The 13,512-nt window shown below is 40.4% G+C and overlaps 1 protein-coding gene across 1 annotated transcript in view; it reads right to left on the bottom strand.

Annotated features, from left to right (window-relative positions):
* Window positions 1–13,026, bottom strand: part of LOC104143774 (mucin-5B) — a 43,308-nt gene extending 30,282 nt beyond the window's left edge. Inside the window, exons 1-13 of the mRNA XM_009674469.2 lie at window positions 12,945–13,026; window positions 11,052–11,307; window positions 9,399–9,513; window positions 7,867–7,954; window positions 6,561–6,694; window positions 5,933–6,158; window positions 5,376–5,501; window positions 4,716–4,833; window positions 3,369–3,507; window positions 2,668–2,769; window positions 1,578–1,647; window positions 1,189–1,326; window positions 261–425 (exon numbers count right to left, since the gene is read on the bottom strand). Coding sequence (XP_009672764.2) covers window positions 261–425; window positions 1,189–1,326; window positions 1,578–1,647; window positions 2,668–2,769; window positions 3,369–3,507; window positions 4,716–4,833; window positions 5,376–5,501; window positions 5,933–6,158; window positions 6,561–6,694; window positions 7,867–7,954; window positions 9,399–9,513; window positions 11,052–11,307; window positions 12,945–13,026 — 1,759 coding nt within the window. The remainder of the gene's footprint in view (window positions 1–260; window positions 426–1,188; window positions 1,327–1,577; window positions 1,648–2,667; window positions 2,770–3,368; window positions 3,508–4,715; window positions 4,834–5,375; window positions 5,502–5,932; window positions 6,159–6,560; window positions 6,695–7,866; window positions 7,955–9,398; window positions 9,514–11,051; window positions 11,308–12,944) is intronic.
* Between the last annotated feature and the right edge of the window lie 486 nt (window positions 13,027–13,512).

Raw genomic sequence — 13,512 nt, 5'->3', positions numbered from 1 at the left:
AAATTGTTCTGATCGATATCCTGCGTGCTCTTCAAGTCATCAGTGAACAAGGTCATCTCTTTATCCAGCAGTGCATTTTTTGTTCTGTTTTAAAAGCAAAGCTGTCACCTTAAAGGCTTGCAAAAACCTATATATTTTCCTCTAGTAATAGCCTCAGAGGCAGTGGCTTTTGGTGGTTGTAAGATTTCTAAAGCTTTTTAGGTTATCCAACATATGAGAACTATTCAGCACTGATAATCCAGGGATGAAAAACCTGCTACCTTTATCCACACTTTTTGCACAAGGATCTTCAAAGCTGTCTTCAACATCAAAACAGCTGGCTCTAGTTTTCCATGAGTTACCAAAGGCAGAAGCTGAATCTTCCACAGCTCCAGTGACTGTTCTGAAATCGTCAGTCTGAATGTTATTGAAATTGCCACAAAGACCTTGAGTGGGTGGCCGGAAAAACAAAACAAAACAAAACAAAACAAAACAAAACAAAACAAAACCAAAAAACAAATGAAAAAAAACCACACACAAGATGAGCATTAAAAGGAATGGCTTCTAGATGAATGCTCTTAGTATTCTAATAGGTCTCGCCTGAGAGAAGCTCACTTTTCTTCAGAGACTCTCTGATGCCCCCAGAAATCAGACAGGATCCCATCTTTACAGCATAACTGTTATTTTCTGTACTATAGTAGCACTTAGTGGTAGCTTGGAGGCTGATTAAATCTGCTTCAGAAAACACTGACAGACTGAGAAGTCCCTTCCCAGAAAGTTTACAACAAAAGGAAATGGTAAAAATCAAATAACAAACCAAAATCAAAGAACCCCCACAAGCTGGCAAGATGGGGTGTCATTCATTTACCCAGATAGTAAAGAGAAGCACAAAAAGCTTAAGCAACATAAAAAGTGGATTGGTGGCAGAAACAAGAACACAGCCTCCATTCCACAAGTCTCTGATGAGGCCTGCATTTGCACCTGAAGTCTAAAAGATCTGCACACACTAATCATCACAGAGCTTAACTTATTTACTTCAGCAAATCGAATGGTTTAGCCAATCCTTTGTTCCAGTTAGACTACAGATTTAATTAAGGGTTCTAACAAATCAAAGTCAAAATAAAATCAAATAATTGGTTCATTCAGAGTCACGGGCAAGTAGCTATAACTGAGTATAAGAGAAGACTGAAAGAGCATGACGTGGCCTACCAGATGTGCGATTCTGGTAAGAATGATCAACCGTTACGGAGAGCTGCATTATAGGCTTCATTTGCACTTGAATCCGTATTCCAGTTGAGGTCAAGATTTTGATGAAAAATGTTGAGGGTCGGAAGATGGTGATGCCATCTAATGGGGAAAAAAGGAAAATAAAGTGTGTTTGTACCTGCAAATCTATATGAAGCAAAGTAAACAGGAACTTCCATTTACCAGTACATCCAAAGGTAACACAGGCATTCCCAGTGCATCCCTGACCTAGTTTCCACCTAGTCAAATATCCTGACAATGGACAGGATCAGGTTCTTCAGAGCAAGGCACAGGTATCCCTACGTAAATAGATGTCGGCTAGTCTGGGGAAGACGTGACAAAGGAACACTTACCTTTATTTACTGGCAGCTTTACAATAAAATTGTTCATGTAGATATTTCCACAGGAACATATTTTTATACTCTGCAGGGAAAAGAAAAAAAAAATGCCCACAATAATGAGTAGGTATGACATGAGACAGATAACAGTTACTTGACAAGCTTCATTAAGAAGTAACATCTTTAAAACATGATCATGTCTGGGGTGAACGCAATTTAGTGTCTGGATGCCACAGAGTGGTGTAGAGCAAATTTGTAAGTCATAACGAAAAATGAAAAACTCTCTCCATGGGCAACAGCACTGACTGAATGCTCTCCCATACCTAATAGGTTATCTTTTTGAGAACTGCAGTCAAAATACTATATGTAGGTCTTGATCTATCTGATCAGAAATGTAATATCCCCCAAATCAGAGTTACCTGTCTCAAATTCCCTCAATAGTCAATGGAGGGAAACAGGCACCTCCGGAAGCCACCTCCTACCTTAGGTGGGCTGACTGGTCCTTTGGAGATCCCCATCTTCCTTTGTTGACTATAGAGGGAGGTTAAAAGGCTGAATCTCCTAACGTGTTTATATCAGTTAAGTACCAGATGGACAGGATGAATCCAGGCCTTAGAATAAATCTGTATATCTTTAGGAGTGTATAAATACCAGTCCTAACTCTATCTCCACTGAAGTCAGTTTGAATCACAGCAGTGGGAGAAGCCTCAGGCCTTCATCTGGAAAATTCTGCTACTACTTCTACTAGCAGAGAAAACCTCAGGTCTCAAAACTCTACAGTAAAAAGAAGGGAGTCTTTTCTTGCAGAAATCTCCAGCTTTCAAAAAGAAACAAGTGAAAAAGTTTAAAATAATGAAAAAGGGAAAGCTGACAGGGATAATTTTGAACCATCTACCTCTGAAGCAAACAGAAAAGACAGAATCCAAAAGGACTGGAAAGCCAGTAACTCTTGCAGAACAAAACTAATAAACACATCATCTGCTGGTACTAATCTTGCAATCTCAGGACCGCAGCAGAGCTAAGAGTTCACTGTGATAGAGAAAACCCATCCTTGAACCTAAATAAAAGTGACATATTGTGTGTCTAACTAAAGCACATTACTTACCGTTCTTCCCAGTGTGACTAATACGTTCTTTAAGCAAGTCATTGTCTTTGATGTCCCACACTGGACGATCTCTCCAATCACCACAAATGTGTCATCAGCGTTCTGAAAAGGGGAGAGAAAACAAATGTGCAGACAGTTTTAGCATATTACAGGAAGTGAGCTAGAAGGAAAAAAATGTGTCTCTAAAAGGCTAAAATGGATCCTTGAAAGAACTGGGGCATTTAATCTGTAACGGCAGACTGCTTGCTACCTTTCATTGCCAAAATCAATCACATTCACTGCTTTTCCTCTGTACTGTTTCCTTGCTATCAACCTGTGTAGACAGTGTATTTGCAGACACTCACATGGAATTCAATCTTTTTGAAGGAATTAGATCATCCACTTCCTTTTGACAGTCATACATGAAGAAAGCTTCAGGAGAAATCCTTAGATCTACACTAATAAATCCAGTAAGAAAATAAATCCATTTAAAAAGATGTAAAACTATGCTGAAGCTGCAAAATGCTGATGCTAAGCACAGAGTAATTGACTTGCAATCTACTGCAAGTGGGAGAATTTATGGCATTTAAGATGGAGAATGTGTTGAAGTGCTTTGCTGGATTGGGGCCATTTGATCAAATGAAGTCATATAAAGCTCCAGCTCCGTTTAATGCCTCTTGCTATGCTATAGATCTAGGAGTGAAATGGAAGATTGTTCATACCTTAGCTAAGACGTAATGGCAATTGCCATGAAAATTGAACCTCTTATTATCAAATGTTGTTACGTGGAATCCTCCATCTATATTGCAACTTCCAGAACAGGGCAGAGAGACACAGTTCCAGTGGCCTCCAGTGCAAGTACTGTACAAACCCCCAAAAAGGAGTAGTTAGAATAAACATAGCTTTAAAGGAGCAAAGGAAGAGATAACATCTATATCTGAATCTGCACAGATGAGCCAATCTTTCTTTGTCTTATTAGCTTGTTATTCATCTACTTTTTTAAATCCTAGTGGGAGGAAGGCTTTACATTATGCCCTTACAGTATAAAAGTTTGAATACTAGCTCCTTCAAAGAGACACTGGGTTGTTCAAGCAAGAAATGTTTTCCTGGGCCTAAATTGTTTATTTTGTTAAAGAACAAAAGAGCCTCCTTAAGCAGGGTCTCACATTTTACACCACTAACACAACTTTTAAGCAAGTTTCTGTGGAGGACCTCTGTTAATGAGCAGTTATAATTCTCAGACACATGCACACAAGCGGAAAACAGCACGGCCATGTTAGCTCAGACTTTGTGAGCAGTAAGTGAAGGTGTGAGTAGATAGGAACCACCCAGAGCCCTTTGGGTCCAGTTTCTCAAAACTGCAGATGACAATGCACAGAATATTTGATCCAAGAGGGGTTGCAGAACATCTGCTCTGCCGCAACATGTACCACAGCGTACTTCTTTGCTCCCTATAGTAAATGTGAGAACTAAAGTCAAGGAAACTATACCGTGTCACAGGAGCATAAATAACACATATGACTGTTCATTCTCTAAATGGATATCAGAGTAAAAAATAAAACTGTTTTGAAAATAATATACCTGAGGTCTTATCACCTTTCACTAGTGCAGAGTAGAGATGGGTTCAAGCTACAGGTTTTGCTCCAAATCAAATCGTTCTCAAGGATCGGGACTTTTGAGATCCAGGCCTTGAAACAGCCTTTTATAGATCTAGAGGTGGTTGGAAACGTAACTCATTAACACAGTATGACTCTTTGCCCCACTTTAGTGGCTAATGCCTCCGAGCTAACCAGCGAAGAGTCTCATTTTTCTGCATTCTGAAATCTTGGGCTCAGTCTTTGCTGGTGATTCCAAGTGAGGATCATAACTATGTGAGGTAGAGGCCTGTCTCTAAATTTTCCTGAAGCTGCTGGAATTCAGACCCCAAGTTTTGCATTAGTGCCATTATTAGTTAAGACAAATGTTAGGAATAGAAAAAAAACAAAAAGAGCAAACAACAGAACGCAACTCATCAATGTTCTGTAATAAATGCCTCTCCCTTGTTAGTGCAGACAAGTTTACAACAGTACCAGTTTTGGCAAGGGGTGGAGTAAGTCCCTCCAGATGAGTAGACTTTGCCTTGAAACATACATGGGCAGCTGTCTCTGGGGATGCATTTTTTGCCACTGAGGTCATCAAGGATAGTTCCTGTTCAGACACATTGGCTAGTTAATATTTCTTAGGTGAGTCTGGGAATACCATGAAGGAAGAACAGAGTAAGGAAAAAAAAAAAACAGGAGTACTTCAGCATTTCTAAGAACGTGTAGAGTAGGTTTTAAGGAAAATGACACACCAGGTCTCTCCTTGCGACAACAAGGTCTAGCATCCAATAGGCTGGACATTCATCTAGACTTGTAACATGGAAGCAACTCACAAGACATCCTCACCTGTGTTCTTACTACCTACAGACCACCTCTCCTTTTCTTTTTCCACTACACCTGTACCATTTTTTTCTGTCCTCTCCTTAGACATCTGTCCTTTCCCTCCCTTACCCCAGTGTCAGGATCTTGAATCTATAGAGATCTGGTTCTACCAAGAAGAGAGTTGCTAATTAAAGTAGAAGAAACAGTTTATTCATTGTCTTTAGTGTAAAATGATTTTAAAAAAAAATTTGCTGCTAACTGAAAGGGAACAATCTCCCTGTTCGTCTCTTGATGTGTAGGCCCATTAGAAGAAGGGAACTTCCTTACCAGGGGGACAGAAGCAGCCATCTGTACACCGAGCTTTGCAAATCTTGCTCCTCTCTGGGTCAGCACATGTGTCGGCACAAGAGTTTCCACATTCCATATACTCCATATTGTTTGGGCATTCCTGATCTGCAAGACCAAATGGGATGGTATATCCAAGATGGGATATGTTAATGATGCATTTATAAGTGCTCTAGAATCATTACATCACTACCCAACTCCTTCTTCCTCCTTTCCTCCATATCCTGGTTGCGAAACTTTCTACCCAGACTTGTCGTGTTCTTTTAATCACTAAAAGAACTTCTTATGGTCACTGTTACTTCATCTTTGGAGAAAACAGTACTGTTTGGAAACATGATTTCATATTATTTTACTTCAAATTTAAGGAGCAAAATCAAGCTGAATTTATAGAAGCTTTCCTATTAACAATGTTTCTGCCAAAGTGCTCTTATTGCTTGATTCACTGTAGTAACAGGGCTCCTAGCTCAGCTCTGCTGGGATCAGGATTTGGCCATATATGGCTAACCTGAAAAAAAATCTCTAGAGCACTAGCTACTTACAGCAAAGCTCTTTGGTTCTCCATTCCCCAGGGTCTCCCTTCCTGAGGACACAGTCTCGAGAGTACTGGTTTAAAGTGCTGCATATGCAGCTGGAAACCAAATCAGAGTGAGAAGAATTAACCACACAGTGGCACATATCTTCAGCACAGGTGGCTACATAGTCATCAAAAGCAACCACTTTGGGGCAGTTTCCAAAGCGGGACAGAAGTTTTTTACATTTTTTTTTCTGTTAAAAAAAAGAAGGAAAAGAAAAGCAATAACAAACATTCTACCAACATTCAGGTTTATATGAAGTTCATCCCAATTTCTGATGACAAGTCCATCGTCATAGAATAATTCAGGTTGGAAGGGACCTCAGGATGTCATCCAGTCTAACCTGCTGTCATGAGGTTCTTTTTCTTGGACTGGAAGCTGTCATTCACTTGTGTATTTTCCCATTATGCATTTCTTTAACACTACAGTAGCACATTCTTTCAGCTATAAAATCAACTTTTTTTTTCTCTGAGACATGGCTGGACTCCAGATAAACTCAGTTCACTGCATGCTCTGCACATAACACTTCTTTCGACACAATCTCTCCAGGACTGTAGGTCGGGAGGGTTTATACGTCTTGGACCCACATACTTACATATTTACTGCATCTATCATCTTCCTTCCTAGGATCTCTTCCAGTGTGGTCATCTGGACTCACATCAGGACACTTTTCTGATGGATCCTCTACTTTGTGAAAGTTCCCAAACTGCCTTGGGTGCATTTTATACCCTGCAAAATCCCCAGATGCATCTGAGTAACTGTCAGATCCACAGCAGTCCTTTAGATCAGTTAATGGTTTGTGAATATGCATTTAATCTTTGTGCTATAAGGCAATGTGTTCTTCACCAAAATGCCCAGATCTAATCACAACATCCATAATATAGAGGATGACAGCCTGATCTAACTTGTACCAAGCTAGAATCAGAAATCTGGCGCTCGTGTCTGGACTGCTGGTGGCATACACAAAATAATCACATGGGACTCTTCACTTTTCTATTGCAGCACATCAGTTTCAGAACTTTTGGTTCTCTACAGGTGTATCTGATCTACAGAGTTCTGTGCTTGCATGCGTAACAGTCACACAGTTTAGTTGTTTTCTACTATCATAAACTAGAGAATAGCCTTAGGTGCCTATGTTTCTAATTGTGTGGTAATTTACTGCTTTTCACTGGCTAGAGAAGATGGGAAGGGACAGAAGGAGGACATATGCACAATACCTGCATGCAATCACTACACTAGCTAGAAGAGTACATTTTCCCAAAGCACTTCCAAAAACTTGAGTCCAGATCTAAGAAATCTTTCTGATAAAAGGCTTTTTTGAAATTTATACATTTTTATGAAGAGCATCCATGAGTTGCCATTTTTCTGCCATTTTAAAAAAGGAGTTTAATAGAGAGATTTCTGATCAGGTCTGTTCTCCTACACTGGCTCCGTCTCTTAACTGGTTGCAGGCCTGAGAGAACAATTTCCACAAAAGCCTTGTTTTCAGCTGCTGTCTCACTAACTTTTCTGGAAACAAAAGCCCTCCTAAAGCCATTTCATTACAGAAGCACACTTGCTACCCAACTGTAAAATGATGAAAATGGAAGGAGAACAAATCCACTCATGCTTCATTTGACACCACAATCAGTGGGAAACCTGGCAATGGCACTGCATGACAGCCTTGCAATTAACTTGGGTCAAAGAGGTTTGAGAGACTCTTGCAAATTTGCAAATGGCAGAGGATCCCAAATCATCCCAGAAGCACTTAAGAGGCATCTCTGTTATATAGAAATCTTCATGTATTTCAGAACATCTTTCAGGAAACCTGAAACCCTACTAGAGAAAATGGATGTCAGGTTATATGTCACATTATTAATACAGTCCTGTCCTATAGGTAACATGCTGTAATCATGGCCTACCGTCCAAAATCAAATCATTCTTCTTACTGCCATCATAGTTCCCACACAGACCACATATTTTCTCTTTATATGTTTCTTCCAGGTCCAACTAAGAAACAAAAGCAAAGAGGAAACCCAGAGTTTAAAGTCTTTTTCCCCATTGACAGTACATGATTATTCACTGTAAAAAAGCACAGTAGTAGAAATGCTTTCTATCCCTTTCTAGCAGTTTCCTTCTCAGTTATAAATCTGCCATAAAATTGACCAGCAGAAAGGCTGAATTTATGCGGGAAGATAATTCTCTAACAATTGTTATTCCTACCTACTAAATGGCTAACTGCGGCATGCTGAATACTGGACTAAACCTTGTATCAGTATCTTCCAGTACACACCTGCTTCCTTCCTCATGCAGTGTACCACAGCTTTGCTCTGGGCAGAAGGACAGATACTCAACTGTGCTGTGATGCTGGATGCTGTGAAGAAACAGCTTCTGGTCAACTCTTAGCAGCACCTAATGCTTTTTCTATTTCATTGGCTAAATGGAATTGTATTATATTGTATTTCTAGGGGTGGGCCTGCCCAGCATTACTTGTTCTCCCATACTCTGTGCAATAAAGAGCCAGGTTTACTAGACTGAACTAATGCACCTCATCACTCATGCATGCTTGGGGGCAGTACAGAACTTACTCAGGTCCATCTGTAAAAGGTGGTCCTTTTCCTATGCGTGTGCCACTCTAAAATCGTGTCCACTCTACAGGTGGTGCCTGTAATACTTCAGGTATTAATTATCATGGAGGAGAGGGAAGTAAACACTGGATTAAATCAGAAGCGTTACTTGATTGTAGAAGCTTGCTATAGGCCTTATATTCTTTCTGGCCTTCTATCTACACAAAGCTTCCAATTTTTTTTTCTCTCTGTTCCCTTTCTACTGTCTCTCTGGCTCTCTGTACTGCAAAACACGACATACAACTCTCATTTATTTAGGTTTTGGAAATCTTACCAGTTCCGATTGTGGAGAATTACTGTTAATTCCCAGAGATGTAAACAGAGTGCCGCAGCAAAGGGTACATTGCGGGTAGATGTACAGAGGGGAACTCCCCCATGGCAATATGCAGTTTTGGAATGAGAGAGGCCACGGACTGAACTGACCATGCATATTAAATTAGTTTCCTCACACAAGATGTGCATCAGGACAAAGTGTAACTAACAAGTCAGAGCTGGGGGGACTAGCTATGCTTCTGCCAGTGCTCAATGCAGGAAGCAGGTAATTACAGGGATGTTACCTCCAGGCATCCAGGCATTGACAGAGGCATCTTTTGTCAGGTAAAATTGCTTGGGGAGACCTAGGTATTGCGATTGCACTCACCTGCCTCATGAAACAATTGTGCGGTATTGTTTGGGAAACAAACCAGTGTGGTATGTCCTCATCACCTTACGGATACAGTGATACCCCCCCGCCCCAAACTCCAATAAACATGGTGCTTGTGTGCAGCTCTGCTTTCCACCACTGATGAGGTTCACCAAGAGAAAAACAACTAACTGGCTGTTCATACTAGGAGAGTGTCAGCCCAGTTCCACTTGAGTGTCAGGCCCAGCTTGGAAGTGACTTGGAAGTAAGCACAGGTGTCTTCAATCAGGATGCTCTTCAAGCTGAAGGGCATGGGGATCCTGGAAATTGGAGGAAACAAAACAAACTACATTGGGGAAAAAAAAAAAAGAGAGAGAGACTGATCAAATCCTTTCAGATATATGGGAAAAAAAGACAAGTCAAAAGGAACCAAATAAGCCATAGGGACATGCCTTTCAAGGTCAGGCTTGATCCACACAGTGCATTAAGTTTAGGTATGGTAACCTTTTCCATAGTGACCTTTTACTAACCTTAATCCACAAGACAATGTATTTTCGTCACAAGCGTGTCAATACTACATTAGATGCTCTACTGATACCGATACAGGTATGCTGGTTTACATGAACTGAGGACCTAACCCATAAGGATATGAGGAGTGAGATCGCACTACTGGGAAATTGTTCCCCACATGAGGATACCACAGGTTCTCACCATCTCTCCAGGCTTTTCTTTGGTGCTTGGGAGTCGCAGAGGAATTTTGATCTGTTCTGGCTACCCATGTACTGATGTCATGCAGACCTAGATCACTTTTTTATCTCACCAAGGGCTTAAACAGCCAACCTCAGTTTAATTAAGGTAATTAATTGAGGTTCTCAACCTTTCCCATCTTTCTGTGCGCTTTCCCTGTCCTACATCAGGAGAGGGGTAGGCGCTCTAGAAAATCAGTGGAGAAGATAGTAGATGTATTGCTCCTTTGATTTAGGACACATCTGTGTTTTGCTACTATAATTACAACCAAGTGATTTTTCTGGAAGACTATCAAGAAAAGACAGTCCATAATGCTTGCAATTTTCTCACCAAAGTTGTGAGGGTTCTTCCCAGAGTCAAAGCTTGCCTGAGCTCTTGATACCTACATGCTGGGAGCAAATCACTGAACCTCTCATGAAGGTCATCCTTAAAATTACACCAAACGCAGCTACTGCTGCACTTGACTATCCATTTCCTCACAGAGTATTTTTGCCCTTCTATCTGTAGTTTGCTTTCTGGTTCATTTCAGGTTGGAATTAAAGGTGTGGATTTTGACTTCTGAAACTTCTGTCCTTTGTAGTTATGTATAAGATTTCATAAACCATGGCAAGCTGTGATCTGTGAAGAAGTGCAATTTCTAGACTTGCCTATCCAGAAACAGAAAACCTTTACCAAAAGGATCATCTCTTCCTGAATGGCAACAGTAAGCTTAGTACCACAGAAATAATATTTTGAGAAAAAAAAAGTTTAAGTTTCTGCAAAATCAAAATCTTCTATGAATAAATGTTGATCTTATCTCCTCCCCTCAGAAAAGAGACACTCCCCCAGAACACCCTACCCAAATAAAAATAGCATTAAGGAAACCTACACCTTACATTTTGTTAGAGTTCCATTATATTGCCTTTTGCTAAGGTGTTGCTGTGATTCCTGGGCATCTACATGCTTCTTGCTTTCTCCGCCACTGTGGGCTGGACTCTGTTCAAAGTGAGCATCTCTCATACACCCATTTGTCCCTCTGCAGGATAGGACCCCTTTCTAGACAGACCTCCTGTAGCTAATATGTAACAATAAAACAGCAGCACAAGAAAACAGAAGTACAGTCTTTACTCACTGGTTCCCATTCACTGTGATGCCTGTTTCTTTCACCTCCAAGATTACTCCGTCAATGGTGACAGTGAAGTAGATCAAGAGGCTATTCTTGTCACTGCGCCTGATTTGGACGTTAAAGTCCTGGTAGCTGTCATTGCAGTGCGAAGCAAAGACATACGTGCAGGTTCCAGGGAAAGTGAACTTAACATGGTCAAATGTATGAAAGTGAAAATTGCCCCAGGTGGCACATTCACTCCTGCTGACAGTGGAGACCTGGACTGAAGAAAGAGTCGGAGTGAGCAGGTTAATGAGTCACTCTAGAAGTGCTGGTTTGCAATTGAGATCTCTGTTGAAAAATGTTAAGGGAGACATTTTCAAAGGCAAAAATACCACCCCCAGAACACATCAGGGAGGAAATTAATCTCATCTAATTTTAGAAGTCCACGTCAGAGACAGCTCCAATCCGAGCAGATCAGCCCAGGCTCCTTTGAAGTCAACAGCGAAAAACAGAAGGGGTTCAGCTGCCCTGTCTTACATATCTACTTAGGAAAATGAACCGTGCTCCAAGACTGTGTGTCTATAAAGGGTGCCGAGGTGTGCCAACTTACATGAAGAAATACTTCTACGCTGTAGATGTCTAAAGTGGGAAGGAGAAGTTCCTCCTGGGGAATCCCATCCTGGCTGCCTACATCTTATTTCTGCCTTTGAAATCCTATCCCTTAAAACAGGCAAGAATTTGGTTTGAAATCTTCTATCGACTCTCCTCCAGGAGACATCATAAACAACATGACTTTTCAGCAAAATGGCAGCTGCTGATCTCAGCAGCTGAGCCTGCCATTAGCTTCAGCAGTCAGCTCAGAGCTACTTAGTTTTCATCTCAGCCAAAACACATGCCTTGGAGCTCTGCGTTGCACTTACTGCCTAAGGTATTGGAGATACTTTAACTGCATATAAGACAGCACTTCAGCAAGTAGTTTTCATACCACTGATTGCACAAAGCCAATATGAAGCAAAGAAACCTACACCTTGCATTAAATACGTGCTTGCTATATTATGCTTTTAGCATCTCTTCTGGGCCCAGGTGAAAGAATGGCAAGAAGAAACGAGCAAATTTCTTTCTGTTGTTGATATGGCGCGTTTAGGAACATCAACCTAGCAAGGTCCATCACAGATCAAATCAAAATCATTCATATACTCAGTGAACTCTAAAATGTTATGAGATATTCGTATCTAAGAACCAGTGGGGGAGCATTGAAAAATTCCAGTCTTAATGTTGGAAATACGCAACATGAACTACAGTGCCAAGTCCTTACAGAAACAGCTTTTTGAAGGGATTGTAATTTGCCGTAGTTGTTTGCAGCACTAAAGTAAAGTATGGTAATTTAGCACGTTTCTATACCGTAGTGATGGGAAATGAGAAAACTTGGCTTATTCTTGTAAGGAGAGTTTCTAGAATTACCAAGATAGCAATAAACACCTCAGCAATTGTTTGTGTATTGAATGACTGGGAAAGGTGTAAGACACTCAAAACCAACCCAGGTAACAAACAGTATAGCAGAACACCAAAAAAGTGAGTACTCCTAATTTCATACTGCCAATCAAGCCTAGCTGGCATTATGCTGACATATTTCTCCTGTAAAGAAGATAAGCTAAATGTGTTACAAAGGATCTAGAAAGCCTATTCTTCAAGATTACCCACTCAGGAAATAAAATAGTTGTTAAATTACCTAGTAGTGCAAAGAAAAACACTAAAATACTTAAATGGCTTAAGTAAAGGATGCTTATGTATACTGTTAAACAGTATCTGTCATGCCTATAGTTCTTATATGAACATGTTATATATTTTCATTTGACAACTCTAGTTGTCAAGACCAATATGTGAGTAAATAATCTGAGAATTAGATTTTTTTCTTACCTATCTGAACTGGTTCTTTGCCCTTGCAACAACTCCAAATTAGGCAGAAGATCCAAAATGACCTCCTCTTTTTTATTTCCATCTTGCCATGAAGTGGTAACTTGAAAATTCTTCCAGGGAAGTGTTTTTTTCTTGACTTATAGGCAGATTTTTATAGTCCAGGAATTTGGCATGAGAACAAAACATTGATGGCATGGTCCCTGAAAGGTGGAGCTTCATTCATTTTTCTTTCAGTGATTCATGCTTAGCACCGAGCAACCTTTCAGAAACAAGTATCTAGTTTTCTCCTGCTTTATGTGGGGACAGAGAGCTGTCCTTTTCTTTTCTCCTTCCTTACAAAGATTTTTTCCCCCTACCATCTTGCCTTTTCCTTGGCAAGAATTGTTTTTCTTTTTCATAGCATTTTATTAGTAACAAGCAATCACTGCCCTCATTCAAAGCTTTCATCTGGTTTGCACACCAGGGCAGTTCCCCAGCTCAAGGAAAAGTGTTTGTTGCCTCTGCTGGCTTGATGGCTACTTCTAAGTGTTGGAGCAAAAAATAGTGTAAGGTCAGGCATAATGTATGG

Source organism: Struthio camelus, chromosome 5 (genome assembly GCF_040807025.1).
Source record: "Struthio camelus isolate bStrCam1 chromosome 5, bStrCam1.hap1, whole genome shotgun sequence".
Lineage (NCBI taxonomy): Eukaryota > Metazoa > Chordata > Aves > Struthioniformes > Struthionidae > Struthio > Struthio camelus.
The sequence above is the reverse complement of the archived record's forward strand: the minus strand, read 5'-3'. Positions and strand labels throughout refer to the sequence as shown.